Genomic DNA, 20983 nt, shown 5'->3' on the forward strand with positions numbered 1-20983 from the left:
GGCCCTTAGTATGTATATATGTGTATAATATAATTCTAATTATGAGACCATATAGGAGAAAGGAATGAAGGGAATGGGAAAGGGATGGAGCATGAATAATTTTGAAATATGGGACAACAATGTATGAAGACAGCATAGGCAACCTCAGAGAAAGCTGTCAGTCAACAGGGGATTGGTGGCAAAGGAAAAGAAAGCAATGGACTGTGTTTTTCTGAGCAAAAGAAAATATGTGCACATATGAAGTACCATAGTGAAAACTTTTGGTACAATTAAAACACACTAAAAACAAGAAAGAATGACAGGACAGCAAAACAGGCTCAGATGAGCACCAGTGAGCGAGGCTAGGCTAAGGAAGAAGGTCCACAAATGAAAATAGAGCGATGAAAGGCAGGCACCAGAGGCCTATGCTTATTATCCTAGCTGCTCAGGAGCCTGAGCGCAGAATCTCAGTGTGAAGCTAGCCTGGGCAGTCAATGAGATGCTTGTCTTTAATTAAGCAGCAAAAAGCTGAAGTAGAGGTGTGGCCACCCTACCACTCGAGAAAAAAAAAAAAGCCAAGCTGGAATGAGAGGCCCTGAGTTCAAGCTCTAATACAGGAAAGGGAAGGGAAGGGAAGGGAAGGGAAGGGAAGGGAAGGGAAGGGAAGGGAAGGGAAGGGAAGGGAAGGGAAGGGAAGGGAAGGGAAGGGAAGGGAAGGGAAGGGAAGGGAAGGAAGAAACAGAGAGGAGAAAGAGAAGGAAACTAAGAGAAAGAGTAGGAGATAAAGAGGGAATGGGGAGAGGGAGGGAGGGAAAGGAAAGGAAAGGAAGAAAATAGAAGGATGAAACCTGTTGAACTTGACACAAGAAAGAGGAGGGTTGACTCAGATACACTGTTGACGAGGGTGGAAATGCCGAGCGGAAACCTGTCTTGTTCAGCTACTGCGAGGAGAGATCAGGAAGGTAGGAGTGCTGGGGTTTGAAGAAAACGCTCTCTGCTTACAGACACTTGTGGGCAGGAGCTAGAAGAGAGACATGGAGCCATTGTCCCTCTGGGTCTCAGTAGAAAGCAGTCCTACCGACACCTTGATTTTTTTTTTATTTCTTGTCTCCAGAACCCTAAAGGAACACATTTCCCTGCTTTTAAGTAACAAAGTTCATGGTAATGTGTTCCTATCTATCCTAGAAGACTGATAAGGGACTGGAGGTGGTGTGACAGGTGCCAAGGATAAGAAAATTACTAGAGGAAAAGGTTAAGTGTGTACCTCAGCTTGATTTAGAGGTGTGGGGGAGGAAAGGAGGAAGCAGAGTTAAGGAAAGATTCATCATGTTCACTTAATGAACATAATAGTGGATTGTCACGTTCCATGCACTGTCCTGATGTCTTTATGGAAACTCCAAGGTAGGCCCCACTCCTCACCCCCATCTTACTTACAACGGAGGCAGTTAAGGCAAACTTCACACAGCTGGACAGTGGCACAGCCAGGATTTCAAGTCAAGCAGGTTTTCTCTAAAGTATAAATTCTAAAGTATTATATGATAGATCTCCACTTAAACATGTTTAAAAGATAATCTGCATTTACTCTCCCTCCCTTCCTTTCTCCTCCTTTCTCCACTTTCCTCTCCCTTTCCTTTTTAGAAGGAGCCCAGTGCCATGAGGAAGATGAGACAGAAGGATCAAGACCGTTCTGGCCTACATTTTGCCTGGTGATGGTAGCTCACACCTGTAATCCTGGCTGCTGAGATCTGAGAGTCAAGGTTCAAAGCCAACCTGGGCAGGAAAATCCATGAGAGCCTTATCTCCAATTATCCCCCCAAAAGCCAGAAATGGAGCTGTGCTCAAGTGGTGTAGTACCATCTTTAGTGAAAAACAAAATAAAACAAAAAAAAAATATAACACCCAGGCCCTGAGTTCAAGCCCCAGTACCAGCACACACACACACACACACACACACACACACACACACACACACACACACACACACACACACAGCAAAATTTTAGACCTGCCTATGTTTTCTGGTTTTTGGTTTTCATTTTCCTGGGGCTCTCAAGATCTCATAGAAGCCCCATGTGGCAGTGCATACCTGCAATCCCAGCATCTAAGGGGCTGAAGAGGAGGACTGTGAGTCTAACTTGTGAGTTCTATGCTAGCCAAGGTTAGTATACCTAGACCCTGTCAAAAACACACCAAAAAAAATCAGCTGGCATGATGGCTTATGCTCATAATTCCATCTAGTTCAGAGGTAGAGATCAGTAGGATCGTTGTTCAAGACTAGCTAGGACAAAATGTTAGTAAGACCCCCATCTGGATCAAAAAGCCAGGCACAATAGAGTATGCCTGCAATCCTAGCTCTGTAGGTAATATAGGAGGAGGATCATGTATAGTTGGAGGCCAACATAAGACTTTACCTGAAAAATAACTAAGGCAAAAAAAAAATTTTTAAGTAAAAAAGGAGCTGGACACCGGTGGCTCACACCCATAATCCTAGCTACTCAGGAGGCTGAGATCTGAGGATAGTGGTTCAAAGCCAGCCGGGGCAGGAAAGTCCTCGAGAGACTCGTATCCCCAATTAACCTCAAAAACCCAGAAGTGTCACTGTGGCTCAAGTGGTAGAGTGCTATCCTTGAGCATAGAGATAGCACCCAGGCCCTATATTCAAGCCTCACAACCAACAACAACAACAAAGTCTGGAAGCACAGCTCAAGTGGTAAAGCTCCTGTCTAGCAAACTTAAGGCCTTGAGTTCAAACAACAGTAGCACCAGATCAAAACAAAACCAATCCCGTAGATCAGTGGCTGAGGCTAGAGCCCAGGCCTGGCCTAGCCTGGCCTTGTGTTTGGAGACTCACCCAGATGATGGTCCCCACCACTGTCTTGGCAGGTTTCCTGTCTTTAGTAGACTTTCTGCTTAATGATCTGGGTTGTGTGAACTCTCCTGCGCTCCCACTGGCAAAATGTGTCTCTGTACCTTGTAGAGAAGGTGCCTATAGATGAGAGGCAGATGCCCAGCTTTCCCTCCTGACCAGGGCTGGCTGCTTTCATGGGAGTCAGAGTGGTTCCTGGCTAGAGTGACAGCTGGTCAGCAGCCATCCTATCAGAACACAAGGAGGCCAACTTGTGGGAGGTCCAGGCACACAAATGCCTTGGAAAGCAGCACCGAAGAGGAAGTAATCCTTTCCTTAAAGAAGAGGACCTTGCCAACAGGCTTCTTTTCTTTTCCTTTTCCATACACCACATCAAACTCCTGGCCTCCATCTCCAGCCCACAAAACAAGTGCAGTCATTTCAGGCTATAAGAACAGTTTCCACTTTGATTCTTCAGCACTTAATTCTAGTCATTATCCCAGTGAAACTTTGACAGAGTTCAAAGAAAGTCTTGCCTGATAATTACTTTTCCTAACTTGGAAGTTAAGGGGGGGAGGTTTTACCCTTACTAGAGAAATCAGTTGCTCCTCGGCATTGAACTGTTGTCTGGGGAAGTCCCCTTCCCTTGGAGCATTTAGGGACTGTCACTCACCCCACATTGGATTTTTTTTCCCAAGTTCCACCCTGCCTGCTTCTAAAAAGGGACTGCAGGGAGAAGCTCCATTGGCTGTGCTCTCGTGGCTGTGATCATGCCAATCTGGTGCCCCTCTCAAGCCTGGCACAGGAGTATCCCCTGATTTCACATGAGACTGTTCTCATTTTTCTTTTTCTGGTACCGAGGCTTGAACTTAGGGCCTCCTGGTTCTTGCCCTGCATTTTCAATCACAGTTGGCACTCTTTTCCTTCACTCTAGCATTTTGCTGATTAATTGGAGATAAAGTCTCCAATTTTTTTGTGTGGACTTGATTTGAACTGTGATCCTCTGGATCCCAGCCTCATGAGTAGCTAGGATTATAGGCATGAGACATCAGTGCCTGAGTAAGAGACTCCCATTTTATGGGGGGAAATGGTGTGTGTGTGTGTGTGTGTGTGTGTGTGTGTGTGTGTGTGTGTGTGTGTGTGTGTGTGTGTGTGTGTGTTGCTAGGGATCAAAGCCATGGCTTCACACATGAAACACATGCTCTACTACTAAGCTATATCCTTAGACGTTAGATCATTCTTGTTCAAAGAGTTCTGTTTTCCTACATAGCAAAGTAATTTTCCTTAAAAAAGATAGAACTCAAAACATTTTATAGTCCCTTGGTTTACAACCACTAAGATGTGTTAGGGGGAAATCCTAACACCCTTCAGCTGGTAAATGAATGAAATGGTGATTCGGCCACACTCTGAAATACTGCTCAATAATGAAAAGGAATGCACAGCAAAGCAGGTGAGTCTCAAAAGCATTAAGCTGCTGGGTACTACTGCTCACCCCTGCAATCCCAGCTACTCAAGAGGCTAAGATCTGAGGATTGCAGTTTAAAGGCAGCTGGGACAGGAAAGTTCAAGAGGCTCTTCTCTTCAATTAACTACCAAAAGAATCCAGAAGTGCAGCTGTGGTTCAAGTGGTAGAACAACATTCTTGAGGACAAAAAGCTTCAGAATGGTTCCCAGGCCCTGAGTACAAGCCCCAGGACCAGCACAAACACACACACCACACACACACACACACACACACACACACACACACACACACACACACACACACACACACACACAAACAGACACAGTAAAGAAACCAAACCAAAAAGTCTGTGTATTGTATGACTCCATTCATAGAACATTCTGGAAAACCAATCAGTAGTCACTAGAAGCAGGAAAAGGGAAGGACCAAAAAAAAGTTCTGGAACTTTCTGGAATTGCTCTTGTTCTCACTTGTGAGAGGATCATTTGGGCATAGAGTTGGTCCAATCTCATCAAACGGTATATCCACTGTATGTAAAATTATACCTGATTTATACAAGTTTACTGGACTTTGAGAAAGTAGAAGAGGTAAGGATTCTTTGTCAAGCTGCACTTCTCTCTGGACATGGACAGGGAACTGAACTTGCTCCTGAGCCACCCAGAGGAAAGAGTGGGAGGGGAGGGCCCGCGATGGTCCTTCACAGCCATCTGCATCCTTGACTATAGCCAGTTCTGACACTAAGCACTTGGCTCAAAGTCTGTGAAATTAGCAGGCTTGGGTTACTTGTGTGTCTCAACCATCACAACTTTATTGACAAGGATGGCTACCAGCTGTCACCCTTGCCTCCGCCTCTGTACTGAGCCATTCAGACTTCATGGCCACAGCAAATCAAACCAGGATCCTGCTATGGTTTGTCATGTTTAGGTTTGAACTCCTGGCCAAATGGTTGTCGCTCAGCTGTTAGGCTGCCAGTCACCCGTCACTGTGGGTTAAATGTGATAGGCACACAAAGCTCTTCCAACTCCCCACAGCTCCAGGTTCTTCAAATCCCCAATTCTATGGAAGGGAGGGGGCAGGGTAAGAAGAAGACTTATTGTCTTACAGAATAAGTTTAAAAGGGCCTTAAGCCAGGGGGTGGGGGAAGTAAGGAAGGGGCAGTAGCATGTCCCTAAGTCTTAGCATTAACAACTTTAGTTCCTTAAAAAAAAATTTGACCTACACAAATGAATTAAGCTCTCATTATGACAACACAAGAGACCAAAAATAAGCACTAAAAATCTTTTACATGTTACTGTTCTAGTCTCATTCTTCCCTGTCAGAGAAGCAGGTCATGAGTTAAGACCTGGAAAATCTCTTTTTTTTTTTTCAATGAAGCTTTTATTGTAACTATTTTTGAGACTTGACAGGTCCTATTTTTCTCTGAAAGAGAATTGGTTTCATCTTTCTGAAGTCCCAACATTATAATATACATCATAGAAAAGTTTTTCACTGATTCTCCCCGCCACCTCCCCCCCTGTACTCTCCCCCCCCCCCCACCTGCCCAAACTCCCACGTTTAGGAGGGGATGGGTATGGGTTCAGGAGTTGCTAGAAAGAACATTTACTGAATATCATCTATATGTCAGAAACTGTGCAGAAGGCTTTGGATATATTCTCATTTTCACAGCAGTTCTAAAAAGTAGGCTTTCATTATACCCATTTTACAGCTGAAGAAATTAAATTGCAAACTTTGTCGCACATGGTGGGCTGTCCCTTGTTTGGACTGAACTCCACATGCTTAGGGCATGTATTAACTCTTCCCACAGTTCAGGCTGGTACCCGTCTCCAGGGGTTTTGCCCAAGACGGAAGCACAGTGTGCTGCGAAGAGCGCTGCATGCAAGGGCTGTAAACCCAGAACACGGAGAAGATTCCTTAATGAAACTCTCTGTGCTTCTGTTTCTTCTGCTCAAGTGGAAAACAAAACCTACCCTTTCTATTCACAAGTCTTTTGACTGAAAATACAAACATGTATGATCATTCCTGAAACTGAATTTAGTGTTTCCCTCTGTGTCTTTACTGTCATATAGTTACAGCCTAAAGAACTAATGAAGGCGATCATATACTATGATACAACATGAAAGAAAAGAAAGGCCTGGCGTGCAGGACACTGGAGAGTGTATTGATTACGTAAAGTTGCCTCATTCCACGCTCAGTTGGGAAAGTTGAGTCCTCTCTCTGCAGACAATTTCTGGAATCGGTTTCCTCTGGGTGGCCTCACACTAAACTGGCATGGAGCTTCTTCTAACATAACTTTGAGTCCCATAGAAGGCAACTGCTTCACCCAAATTCCACTATGGACATTTCTGTGCTGTGTCAATGGCAGCAGGCACAGGTGGTTCTCAAGCCACACTGACCAGGCAGCTTTCTGTCTGGATATTAGGTCAACAATAAGCACCTGCCTTCTGGCTTGCGTCATCCTAACATGGGCAATAATTCTATTCTACAACCAAGGACATCCCTCTGCATTCCAAACCAAGCCATGACAAGAATTTTATTGTTTGTATCAAGGACAGGAGTGGCAGAGCTTATTTTTTGACAGATGCCTTAAAGGCCCAGAAACCATGGGTTTTGACAGGGTAGGAGTACTTTCCCCCCAAAATCACCCATTGATGCTATGAGGCACTTAAAAACTACTTCTTGCTGAAGAGAAGTGACTCCTAACTTGGGTCTCACAAATTAACTGGCAGCAGGATAAAGGCTATACATCCCCCAAGCCTCCATTTTGTATCTATGACCTATGCCCTGAGCCCTCATATCTTATAGTCATTTTGCATCTATCTTATAAGCCAGCAAGGAGCAGACCACCTGCCAGGTTAGATGACCTATTATAACAAGGTCCCACCTGACCAGTCTTGACACAATGGGCTGTCAGACCTCTTCTGATGCCACCTCTGGCCATCCCTGACCATTTCTGACCACACCTGTAACCTGGCACTGTTTTAAATATGCATCCCTTTTCTTTCCATCCCCAATTCTCCCTCTTTAAGATGGACTGAAATGTTGTCTTCCTAGGGCATTCCCATGCCATTAGTAATTCTTTCTGTGCCTTTCACTGTGTGCCTTTATTTGGTGCACAGGGGTCAGTAGCCTGACATGGAATATGAAACTTCTGGAATCTGGGCCTGAGGCCTAAAACTCTAGTTTCAGCTTAGAGACAGAACCACAAATAGAGACTCCTAAAGTGGGAGAGACCCAATGCTGCATTTCTTTGCACCCCCTACCCCCAGTATGGCTTTGAGAAACAATCTATCATACATTGTTCTATCAGAATAAAAAATAAGGGCTGGGAAGGTGGCTCAGTGGTAGAGCGCTTGCCTTGCATGTATGAGGCCCTGGGTTCAATTCCTAAGCAACACATAAGCAGAAAAAGCCGGAAGTGACGCTGTGGCTCAAGTGGTAAAGTGCTAGCCTTGAGCTGAAGAGCTGAGGGACAGCGCCCAGGCCCAGAGTTCAGGCCCCACGATTGACAAATAAATAAATAAATAATATTGTCATTGTTTTCACCTGTAAGAAGCATGAATTATGGCAATACATATCTTTGTGTTTGTTAAGGATTTCTACCCTTTTATGAAAATCCTTTTTAATGAGTTCTAATGACATAAAATAATTTGATTCATTCAAATAGTGTTTTCTGAGGGAGAGCATATTTTAGAACCCTCTCTGTTAGAGTTGGAGAATTAAAAGCCTCAAATTAAATCCTATTATTTACCATGATATCCCTGGAATAAAGTGCTTAGCAAATAGCAGCTGAATAAATGGAATAGTCTAATTTAAAATAAGGCTATCTTGTGTATTTAAAGAAATATTTCTGGAAATATTGGGGACAATTCCAGGAAATTTATGTAAATTCCAGAAATCTATTGCTACCGCCTACTTGGGCAATGACAACTTACCACAAACGCTAAAGGAAACAAGTATAAGTGCTCTGCCACTGAGCCACAGCCCAGGCCCTTTTGCTTTTTTCTTTTTATTGTCAAGGTGATGCACTGAGGGGTTACAGTTACATAAGTAAGGTAATAGGTACATTTCTTTTTTTTTTTTTTTTAAATTTTATTTTATTTTATTTGAGAACATACTGTACAGAGGGGTTACAATTACATGGGCAGGATAATGCATACATTTCTTACCAAGCATTGCATCCTCCTCCTTTGTTTACCCTTCACCTCCCTTCCCAGCCTCCCCCCTCCCTCCCACCCAATCATACCCCCCCCAATAGGTACATTTCTTATCAAACCTGTTACCCCTTCCCTCATTTTTCTCCTACTTTCCCTCCCTCCTGCCCCACCCCCAAGTTGTACAGATCATTTCCAACATATTGTCTTGTGTATATCACTGTTGCATTGGTTCCCCCTTGTCCTCTGTCTCACCATTCTGCTGTTCCCCTTCCCTTCCCTGATCCAGATAAACGTATATACAATACCAGGGTACCAAAATCAAATACAGCGACAACAGGGGATACACCAAAGGGAGAAGAACATTCAAAAGAAACAAGAAATCACATGGTAGATTAAAAACAACAACAAAGAAAAACTTGTGTCCTTATCTTGGAGTTCATTTCACTTAGCATCATCTTATGGTCATATGTACGTACATAGCTTTTGAGCTGTTCTGCTCATCTGCTAAGATTATCCTGGATGTATACTAATTATTGCAAATAAGGGAAACCATGGGACCTATGTTTCTTTGGGTCTGGCTTACATCACTTAATATGATTTTTTTGCAAGTCTTTCCATTTCCTTATAAATGGCATGGTGCCATTCTTTCTGATGGGAGCATAGAATTCCATTGTGTATGTGTGTATATAGATACAGATATAGATATATTCTTGATCCATTCATCTACTGAGGGGCATCTGGGTTGGTTCCATATCTTACCTATGGTAAATAATGCTGCGATAAACACAGTTGTGCTGGTAGCTTTAGTATGGCCTTGCTTGTGATCATTTGCAGCCTAGCCCTTTTTAAATTTTATTTTGAAGCAGCACAGACTGGCCTCATACTGTGATCTCCTGCTTAGCCTCCAGAGTAGTTGGAATTACAGGCTTGAACCACCAGCAGCAAGGAAACAGACTCTTAAATTTAGAAAAGGCTGAAGAAAGTCTTACCTTGAGAGTGTAAAGGTTCGGGCAGTTTTAAACAATAAAAATGTGACTTTGTTACAAGGTAGGGTCAGCTACCTGTGTGTGATGTTTGTTTCTCCTTCAGGAAGCAGTATGTAAAACAACACTTGTTTTGTATGGTACAGCACCAAGTGCACTGGTTTAAATGCCCTGAGCCTTAGCATCACCACCAATGTCCAAAAAGTACTGTCCATGAAGGGCAGCAAAGGAAAAATGACCATTCTTTAGTTGGTGCTATTGTTATTTTCTGAAGGCCAAGCAGGGAAGTAGGCAGCAAGAAAGAGCAGTGAGAAACAATAATTTCCACAGCACTGAGATGAGTGTGCTTTAAACCCATAGGGTTTTGCAAACTCCTTCTGGGAGATATTCTCTACTTCCAAATTCTCTAATTCCAAGTTCCAGCCACAACAGCTTCCTGTCAACTTACTCAATCAGATAATTTTTTCCTTTATGTGTATATATATATATACATATATATATATATATATTAAAGATACTGTACAGAGGGAGTTATGTGAGCAAGGTAATGAGCCCATTTCCTATTGAGCATTATTACACCCTCCTTTTATTTTTCCCCTACCATCCCTTTCCTCCCCACCTCCCCAATTCCTCCCTCTCCCCTCAATGTTGTAAAGTTCGTTTTCAACATAGTGTCTTGTACATCTCTTTGTTACAATGGGTCATCCTGTCTCCTTATTTCAGCATTTTGTTATTTCCTTTCCCTCCCCAAATTAGAAAAATATATATACAAGATGCAGGGTACCAGAATCAAATACAGTGACAAAAGGAGTTGTGTCATGGGGGAAGAACATTCAAAGAAACAAAAAAAATCACATAGTACATTATAAGTACATTTAAAAGAACAGCAACAAAGATCAAACCTCTTGTGTCCCTATCTTGGGCTCATCTCTATTAGCATATGGTCATATGTACATATGGTCATATGTACAAGCTTTTGACCTCTTCTGCTTGTCCTAGACATATACTAGTTATTGCAGATAAGGGAAACCATCTGACCTATGTTGCTTTGAGACTAGCTTACTTCACTTAATATAATTTTTTCCAAGTCTTTCCATTTCCTAACAAATGGGGGTAGCATCATTCTTTCTGATGGAGGCATAGAATTCCATTGTGTATGTATATATGTATGTATGTATGTATATATATATATATATATATATATATATATATATATATGTATACCACATTTTCTTGATCCATTCATCTATTGAGGGGCATCTAGGTTAGTTCCATATCTTAGCTATGGTGAGTGATAAACATAGTTGTGCTGATAGCTTTAGTATGGCCTTGTGATTGTTTGGGTAAATGCCTAAAAGTGGGATTGCTGGGTCATAGGAGAGCTCTATGTAGAGTCTTTTGAGGAACCTTCATACTGCTGACAGAGCATTTCAAAGGGAGGCACACCACTTGGCTATCTTTAAAAAACAGACCCCAAATTAGAGAATTTTAAAAATATAAAATCTTTTTTCAAAGAAAGAGACCTAGATCTTAAAAAAAAATTCCCTGTAGGTTATTTTGATAGTCTTCAGAAGGAAATATATGTACTTTAGTGTAATAAATATAGTTAGGTTTGTTTTACTAACTAATAAAATATAGACAATAAAAATAATAGTTAATAAATATAGCTATCAATAGCTATATTTAATAGCTAAGAAAAATAATAGATTAGTAATAATAAATAGAATAAGTACACTGTCAATTTTTACTTAGAATACCCTCCATGGCTTGTGTCTATAATCCTAGCTACTTAAGAGGCTGAGACCTGGAGGACTGAGGTTTGAAGCCATTCCAGGCTGAAAAGTCCACTAGACTCCATACCCAATTAACCAGCAAAACATCAGGCTGGAGGCTTAGCTCCAACAGTGGAGCACTAGACATGAACAAGAAAGCTGAGCCTACTTGAGTCCCTGAGTTCAAGTCCTGGTAAAGAATATCCCATATAGTCGGGCACTGGTGGCTCATGCCTATAATCCTAGCTACTCAGGAGGCTGAGGTCTGAGGATCATGGTTCAGAGCCAGCCCAGGCAGAAAAGTCCCCATGATACTCTTATCTTCAATTAACCACTCAAAAACTGAAATGGCACTGTGGCTCAAGTGGTAGAATGCTAGCCTTGAGCACAAAGAGACTCAGGGACAGCACCCACACCCTGAATTCAAACCCCAAACCAACAAAGAAAAAAAAAGGAATATCCCATCTATATGAACATTGATACATGTGAGAAATACATGATCAGAATTAGCTGATAAAGAAAAGACGAAACATGCCACTTCTCTCCAAGTTGGCATTCAGAGTTGTTCCCCAGCCCCAAAGTGAAACTAGTCAAGAACCTGGGGGCTTCAGACCCCCCCTTCTTCCCCCCTCCCACCTCACAAAGGCCCTTTATTGCCTGCATGGCTATCCACAGAGGAAATGAATGCTGGGCAGAGGTCTGTTTTCTCTTGCAGCATCTGAACACTGCCTGGGCCCACAGAGATCTCAGCCCACCAGCTCATGTATTTGAAAGGCAGCTGTTTATTTTGGAAATGCAAATAGGACCTACCTCAGAGACTGACAGGCCAGAAGTGACCCACTGAGTAAGGGAGGGCCTTCCTTCCACCCCTTGTCACAGCCATTTAACCCCACCCCAGGAATCCCACAATTATATAGCAGGCTGATCTCAGGACTAGCCAGTGGGAGAGATCACCCTGCACCCAGTTTAAAGTACATAGGAGATCATTTATGAAAGGCATGGGAGTCTTTGAAAGGGTGGCTCCTCTTTTGAGGGTGTCTGGGGGAGGGCGGGGGAGTGGAGACACAGAGATCCTACCAGTGTCCGTCAGAGGAGAAAGCCAGGAAGGTTAATGCTGACTTTGATCTCTGTCAAGGCATACCAGCAAGAATTAATTTACATTTCAGATGAAAAAGGTTGACAGCTCGGGAAGGCAGCTTGTTGCTGGTGTGTGAATGTGTTGGAATAGATCGGGAATTCGGAGGGGAAGTTCTGAGGAAGTTGAAGGGCTAAACCCTGTGCGGCTGCATTTACTGGGAAGGAGATGAAAGAAAAACAAATTTCAATATGCACTGCTCAGCAGCATCATGTAGGCCAAATGCTTCCTAAATTTCAAGGGCTACTCTTTTAAAAATACATAATAGAAGCTGGATTCTGCTGGCTCATGCCCATAAGCTTAGCTACTCAGGAGGCTGAGATCTAAGGATCATGGTTTGAAGCCTGCCAGGTCAGGAAAATCCATGAGACTGTGACTTTCTAGTAAACACCAAAAAAAAAAAAAAAGCCAGAAGCAGAGTTGTGGCTCAAGTGGTAGAGCACTAGCCTTGATTAAGAAAGATCAGGGACAGCACCAGGCCCTGAATTTAAACCCTGGCCTGGCACAGTATTAATTGTATAATAACAACAGCAACAGCAACAACATAGTTGGCAACACCATTAAAAAAAATAAAGCAGATGATGACTATGAGCCAGGTGTAGTATAGAATGTAAATTTCAAATACAATGATTTGTTGCAAAAGTCAGCAATTAGAGATGAACCTCAGAAACTGTCATGTTCCTAGGCCACTTTTGGAGGCTTCCAAAGTGAAGAGATGGCTGGATCTGGAGCTTGCTCTGCTCTGCTAGGCAATGTCTTTGCCATGAGAATGCGCCCTGGGAAAAATCACAGTCCTAACCCTAACTGGCATATCCCTTCTTGTCTGCTTTTGCCCTGGCAGCCTCACTGGGCAGGGGTGGCATTGGGGCTACCTTCATGTCTGCCTAAGCCTCCCCACAGTCTGTTAGTACATGGTTCTCAATAGCTGGCAACATTTCCACTGTGTTTGCAAAGCTAAACAAATAAAAAAGGCACCTGAAGAACCGCATGCTGCCTCCAGTTCCACCAGACAGTTTGTTCTGTGAGTGCTATGGTTCCCACCCCATAGCCACTGCACTGGTTGTGGTCCTGAGACTGCACTGGTGAGAGGTGTCCATGATGTAGTCCTGCTTCCAAGGCGGGGACACGGTCCTCTGGAGGTGATTTTTTCCATGAGGAAAACTAGATTGATGGTTTTTATGCCCTAGACTCATTGGATCAACAATACACAAGTTCCATGTTTTTCTTTTAAAATCTATGTTAGGCTTAGGGTCAGATTGCAAGATCTCTTCCTGAGACAAAATCCTCTGTGTGTGTGTGTGTGTGTGTGTGTGAGAGAGAGAGAGAGAGAGAGAGAGAGAGAGAGAGATCAGAGAAGGATATATCCTATGTCTTCTTCAGCTACAACTAGAATGAAGCCCCTCTCCCTGTTGCCCTGTGGTATTAAAGTTGTAGAGCTTAGAATTCTTAGGAGAATATTGGCATTTAAATGGCACCTCTTCTGCCCTAACTGTCCTGAACGAAGACACCAGGCTTTTGCAGTGGCCTAAGAGGTCTGAGGTAGTCCCAGCAGCCTGGGCCCAGGCCTGGGCTTGGGCTGGGCCTGGTCTGCTTGAAAAGGCTGCAGCTGTCTCCTGAAGAATTTACCCCCATGCTTATAGTCTCTGAAACCCTGAGTACACCCTGTTCTGAGTACACCAACTTATGCTCTCTCTCATTCTGTCTACAATTTCTTGCACTCCCAGAGCTCTTGGCATGCCTGTTTCTCCCGGAGCCTCAATTAGGAATATGTGGCTTCTGATAAGAGAAGAAACCAGCCTGGCGCCACTAGTAGACATGCCGTTTGTAGAAAAGCAGAGTGACCTGAAAGCCAGGGAGGGTACTGTTGAGCCAGTGACCGGAGCTCACAACAGCTTAAACTGCCAAGGAAGAGCTGATCCTTGAGAGCCACTGTGTGTCCCCACCCCATCGACCCCAGGACCTTGCTAGCCACACAAAGCCTTGGATTTAGGAAACTCAGACAACTAGGAAAATCTCATTCCTATTCTGTGATTATGACAGGCAGGCAAACTTTGTTAGAAATGTGTGTGTATGTGTGTGTGTATGTAGCGGGGGAGGTACTAGGGTTTGAACTCAGGGACCTAAAGTTTTCTGCTCAAGGCTGTGCTCTACCACTTGAATCATATCTCCATGTCTAGCTTTTTGCTAGTTAATTAGAAAGAAGAGTCTCTCAGATTTGTTTGCCTGGGGTGGCTTCCAAACTCAATCCTCAGATCTCAGCCTCCTGAGTTACTAAGATTTCAGGCCTGATCCAAGGGTACCCCGCTAATCAGACTTTTTAAATGAGTACTCTCATTTTGCAGATGAAGACAGGGGATTGGTGCTGTTGGCAGGATACAAAGCAGATGCAGTCCAAAGTGCTGTGTGGCAATGTGGCAATGTAGGCCTTGCCCTGATGAGCTGTGTGACAAGTTACTTTGCGTCTGTTTCATCCCACAGCTTTTTTAGACCAGAATGGCCCACTGCAAATGGGCCCTACTGCCTCCTACATGTCCCAGCAAGCGAGAGGAGTAACAGGACCTTCTCCAGGGCTTCTGAATTCTTAGCCTTTCCAAGCTCATTTGAAGCGAATCATAGCATATTTTCAAATAGACATTGCTAAAAATGATGCTCTAATTACCTGTATGGATGCAAACAGCAGACTCGCTCCTTCTGTTGCTTATTTCCTTAAATTTCCTGCGAGCATCATATCCTCTCCAGGCTAAAAATACAAAAAGCCATGTGCTAGGAATGACATTAATTTAAGAATGTGCCAGAGAATTGATATAAGCTGTTCCCCTTCAACTTTATATTACCCTCTCCTCCTCCCTCCTGCTTTTCTCACTGAGCAAAAGAAGAAGAGCTGCAGGAGCTATGTTGGGGCAGGGGAGAGCTCTCAGCACTTGAAATGCTTCCAAGGAACCATTTTTGTTCAAGTAGTGAAGTTTCCAGAACAGTCTGAATTCCACATGGGACTGACCTCAGACCATGACCCCAGGTGGGGCAGCTCTCTATCATTCCAACCTATGGAGGAAACCTTGTATTCAGAGCCTGGGGAAGAGGTTTGGAGGGAAGGCAGAAGGCATTGGAACAGGCTGATCTCTTGGATGTGTTTTATTTGGGAGAGCAACGTAAACATAAAGGTTGGTGAGAAAGATAGGCGACCAGGGACATAGGGAGGCCCATGACTAGCATTTATTGAGGGTGATGTCTACGCGAAGAAATTACTCAAGGGAAAGGAGCTTTGATGGAAGGGGAAAGCAAAGAAGATTGGCAAAGAAGAGAGAGCAGAGACGGGGACGGGGAGAATGTGGGGGTGGCATCAGCTACTTCCATCCAGAGATGAGCAGCTGTCTGGCATGCCCACTTCTACACAACTGTCTAACCTGCTGGGTGAGCTTCTGAGGCCCAGAGCGGGGCACTGAGATTGTGGATTATGAGCATGAGAAGGAACTCACCCACCAACTCAAGATCTAGTTATTTTACCATTGCTGCTCCCTATCAGAGCAACTGCTGTGTGTGAGAACATGACACAGACACGTATGTGCACAGAGGCACTACCTCACCTGGGCACGGGAGTGCCTAGGAATGTGTTCGCTTGATCTGTAAGTCCATCTGGCCTGAGAGCGCTTCCTGGAGATGCTGAATGAAGTCGTGGAATGTTCAGTAACACAGTCAATCTGGAGATGGGCCAAGTGTCTCTGTCACTTGATTCAGTGTGTTCTAATGACTTGTATGTTCTTCTCTGTGGTCAGGGACCACAGGGGCTCCTAGTGGCTACATTCCCAACATCTAGTATGAAGCCAGACTTGAAGCTACACTTGTGGAAACAAGGAAGGGAGGAAGGAAGGAGACAGAAAAAAAAAGGAGGAGAGAGGGTAAAGAAAGCCACCACCAAGAAAAGCAACAGGTGAGTGGCCCTAGGACTTAGTAAAATGCCATGACTTAGGGCAGTGTTCATGAGACGTGGGTTATTTACCTGACTGGATGGTAACTGCACCCTTTTGCCTCTTCTCTCTGACTCTTTTGTATCTCTTGGCTCCGAGCCACCCCTTGGTGTATGCTTGCAGCACAACCACTCTGCCTATGACTTCTCGAAGGAGCAAGTTTAATTGCTCAATGTGGTAATATTTGAGAAAAACCTGAAAAGGAGACATTCATTTTATCATGACAAATGAACTTTCAAAAGAATCCATTCCAGTACATTTTGTTTTATTTGCACTGATATTAGAGTTTAAACTCAAGAGTCTCATATTCTTGCTCAGCTTTCTTGCTCACATCTTATGCTCTACCACTTGAGCCAGGCCTCCTAACCTGGCATTTTGCTGGTTAATTGGAGATGAGAGTCTTATGGACTTCCACCTAGACTGGCTTTGAATTGCAGTCCTCTGGAAATCACCTTCCTGGATAGCTAGGATTATAGGCATGAGCCACCAGTACATTCTATTCTTGCTGTAAATATTAAAGCTATGCTCTGAATTGAGTTTTTAGTGATTTGATTTATACTCATATTTTTGGCTGCTAGGGAGCAAATTAATTTCCTTCTTCCATTGAGCCAATCCTTGATTACTGACGTCAGCAGATGATGAAAATACATTTGGACAAAGATCCAGATGTTCTCCAGGCCTGCCTCATGTCAGCCAGGAAGGAGTTCTTTCCAGAACAAAGCTCAGGCTCTATTCTCATGACCCCCCCACAGCCTGTGTCCCAAAGCCTGAGATGGGGTACTAGCCAACCACCCCAGCCAAGGCTGACCAAGGAAGTCCAGAAAGAAAAGAAGAAAGGGACCTGAATGACCACAATGATCTTACTTCTAAGGAGGAACATCAGTACTTCAGGCTATACTCAGACTGGACCTGGCTTTGCAAGGAGATTCAGGATGGACCATAAAAACTGAGATTCTGTGGGGACATAATGTTCTCCAAAACAAAAGCCATGCATACTGAATCTAATAATCTGGATATGCAATAAAGAGCATACATGAATCTAATGAAAAGAGAATGAACAAAACTCTAAAGGAAGCTCATCAATGCCATTAAATTGATTAGCATGTTTATGTGTGTGCTAGAATATGAAGTATTTTAAAGGAGTTCAAAAAATCTCATTCTAAAGCCGGATAGGTTAATGCCTGTAACTCTAGGTACATGGGAGGCAGAGATCTGGAGGATTGCAATCAAAGGCCAGCCTGGGCAAAAGTAGAAGACTTGACCCGAAATATAAATGTAGAAAGGGTTGGGGAGCATGGTTCAAGTGGTAGAGTGCCTACCTAGCAAGTGAAAGGTCTAGAGGTTAAACATCAGTACTACCAGGTGCAGACAAATCCATGAGACTCTTACCTCAAATTAAGCAGTGAAATGCCATAAGTAGAGATGTGACTCAAGAGGTAGAGGGCCTGCCTAGCAAGTATGAAACCCTGAGTTTCAACTCCTGTACCATAAATAAATAAATAATAAATAAATAAACCTTATTCTAGAAATGCTAAATGACTCTTAAATTACAAATAGCAGGCAAATCTCTTCCTCTGGCCCATAATATAAGGAAACTTGGTTCCTGACTCAAGACTAGAATATTTAGATTTGGATCTTGCCTTCTGAGCTCTACCACTTACAAAGTCTGTTTTGTTTTTCATTTTTGTTTGTTTTGGTTGGTTGTGGGCTTGAATTCAGGGTGTGGGCACTGTCCCCGAGCTTTTAAACTCAAGGCTAACACTCTACCACTTTAAGCCACCATGCCCCTTCCAGTTTTCAAATGATTAATTGGAGATAAAAATCTCACAGACTTTCCTGCCCCAGCTGGCTTTGAACTATGATCCACAGATCTCAGCCTCTTGAGTAGCAGGGATTACAAATGTGACCCACCAGTGCCTGGCCCACAAAATCTGTTTTACTAATGATATCAGTGACAAGAGACAAAGGCACACACAGGAAAGCATCACAAGTGACAATAAAGAAAGAACTACCTTTGTTTTTCCCAGTACCCAATGATTTAATCTGGACTTTTCCAAGATAGCGACACAGCTCTCTTTGCTGGCAGGAGGTGTTTGATGTGCTCTGAATGCCAAGTAATAATATCTACAGAATAAAAGAGGAAAAACAAAGGAAACATTTCTAGTCATCATTTAAGTTAGTGTAGCAGAAGTGCTCAGGACACACTGGCCAGCCTATTTTTAACAGTAAATATTTCTTGAGCCCCACTAACAGCATGTTAGGTAATAAAAGACACAATTTGTACTGATTTGCTTTCATGTTTTCTGCAACGAGTATTTTCCTTTGAACGTTGTGTTGTTCATTCATATTCAATACATACTCAGTGTCTTTTACATGCAAAATCAAAACATACAATCCTTTTTGAAAGCTGACATTTAGACAGCCCTGGCAGTGAACATCGTAATTTTAAAGGGTAGTATTATTATAAAAAAGAACTTAAATACCATTATACATATTGTGACTCTGCTTTAAAAGTACCATCTGAAGCAATCTATAGCTAGCCTGATACCATGATTGTCTCTGTGCTGAATTCTCTCTATGTCACATCCAAGAAACAGAGTAGGCATCTTTCTTTCTTTCTTCCTTCCTTCCTTCCTTCCTTCCTTCCTTCCTTCCTTCCTTCCTTCCTTCCTTCCTTCCTTCCTTCCTTCCTTCCTTCCTTCCTTTCTTTTTCTAATCCTGAGGCTTGAACTCAGGGCCAAGCCCTGTCCCTGAACTTCTTTTGCCCAGAGCTAGTGGGCTACCACTTGAGCCAGAGCACCACTTCCATCTTTTTCTAAGTGGTTTATTGGAGATAAGAGTCTCACAGCCTTTTCTGCCCAGGCTGGCTTCAATTTTCAATCTTCAAATCTCAGCCTCATGAATATTTAGGATTCCAGGTGTGAGCTACCAGTGCCCAGCAAGTGAACATATTTTTATGTTGTTGCTATTGTTTGTTGTGCTGGAGATTAAAGCCAGAATCCTATGCATACTAGCCAAGTGCTCTCCCATCAAGCCATATCCCTAGATCCTTACAGGTTTTCACAAATTATACCATGTTAGTAAACGTCTGAACTTTCAGATGAAAGGGCTTCTGGGTAGATTCAGAGAATACTACTGTAGAGAAGGAAAAAATATCATCTCACCCTTGCTAGGTTCATAGATGAGGTCCCCATAAAAAAAAAGAAATATTAACAACAGAATAACATACAAATACTTTTAATAGATTTTATATGACCCAGGAGCCTTCCTTCATAGGATATAAAGAGAATGTTATCAGCACCAAAAGGACTTTTTTCTCCTCCTTTCTCCTTTCCTCCTTATCCTTGTCCTCCTCTTCCTTCATTATTATTGATGCTGCAATGGAACCTAGGGCCTTGTGTATGGTAAGCATGTGCTCTACCCCTCAACTCTATTCTTAGCCTCTTCTTTCTTCTCTCTTCTCTCTATTTTAAAAAAATTATCCTAGCTATTCTACTCGGGAGGCTGAGATCTGGAAGGTTATGGGTTGAAGCCTGTTTGGGCAGAAAAGTTGGTGAGAGTCCACCTCCAAAAAAATCAACACAAAGTTGGACTGAAGGTGTGGCTCAAGTGGTAGAGTACCACACACGAACAAAAAAGCTAAGTGAGCTTGAGACCCTGAGTTTAAACCCTGGTATCTGCAAATATAAATGTGTGTATGTATTATATATAATGCATGATATATCGAATATTTTATATATTATACAATAAATATTCTACATTATGTAATGAATATGTGTATATATTATTCTTTTAGAAACTCTTTATTTATGGTGCCTCTAATGGCACTTGAACTCAGAGTCTCACATTCTCTCTCTCAGGCTTTCTTGCTCACATGTGACATCCTACCACTTGACTATACCTCCAGTACAGTATTTTAAGCGAACACATTCTCTGATTTGTCATTGGCTACAGCAAAAAACATTGTGTCTTAGTGTTCATGAGGATAGTGGGAATAGATGACAAATGTATAGGGAGGGTCTTGGGAAGCAAGTATAGAAGTAGTAAAAACAGGATTTCCTACCTTTAGGCATGGCCATTTACCTTGTGAGCTTATTCATGGTGAATGCCCAATACCAATGATACTTTGATGACATATTTAAAGAGATCCTAATGAGTAACCATCACTGAACAAGATAAAGGAAAGCAAGACACATTATAGCTATGAAGATAAAGAACAAGAAACTTTCCAGCTCTGTAGTCAAGAATGTGCACTTTTTTTCAGATATCTATCAATCTTCCTTAGCAACTGCTGATTCCTAAATAGGCAATGCGTACCTCTAATCCTAACTACTCAGGAGGCTGAGGTCTGAGGCTCATGATTTGAAACCAGCCTGGGGCAGAAAAGTTCTCAATACTCTTATTTCCAATTATCCAGCAAAAATCCAGAAATAGAGGTATGAATCAAGTGTCAGAATACCAGCTGTGAGCGAAAAAAGCCAAGTCAGAGCAATAGTGGGGCCCTGACTGAAGCCCCACTATTGGCACAAACAAATAATAAAATAAACAGCCAAACAAATAATAAATACATAAAAATAGGCACTGTATCCTAAACTAATATTGATACTTAACTTTGATTTTTTTTTAGTCCTCCAACCTCATGCTCTTGCTGTAAAGATAATATACCTATCTAGAAAGAGCTGAGC

At 42.8% G+C, this 20983-nt stretch overlaps 1 protein-coding gene across 2 annotated transcripts in view; it reads right to left on the reverse strand.

Annotated features, from left to right (window-relative positions):
- Positions 1–20983, reverse strand: part of Myo3b (myosin IIIB) — a 370163-nt gene that overhangs the window by 114444 nt on the left and 234736 nt on the right. Inside the window, exons 25-29 of one of the 2 annotated variants that reach the window (XM_042694123.1) lie at positions 18311–18422; positions 16331–16493; positions 14993–15073; positions 6554–6566; positions 2883–2927 (exon numbers count right to left, since the gene is read on the reverse strand). In XM_042694123.1, the coding sequence (XP_042550057.1) occupies positions 2883–2927; positions 6554–6566; positions 14993–15073; positions 16331–16493; positions 18311–18422 (414 nt within the window). The remainder of the gene's footprint in view (positions 1–2882; positions 2928–6553; positions 6567–14992; positions 15074–16330; positions 16494–18310; positions 18423–20983) is intronic. The other variant, XM_042694122.1, reaches the window with a different exon arrangement.

This window comes from Dipodomys spectabilis, unplaced genomic scaffold, assembly GCF_019054845.1.
Source record: "Dipodomys spectabilis isolate Male_0828 unplaced genomic scaffold, ASM1905484v1 ptg000174l, whole genome shotgun sequence".
Taxonomy (NCBI): domain Eukaryota; kingdom Metazoa; phylum Chordata; class Mammalia; order Rodentia; family Heteromyidae; genus Dipodomys; species Dipodomys spectabilis.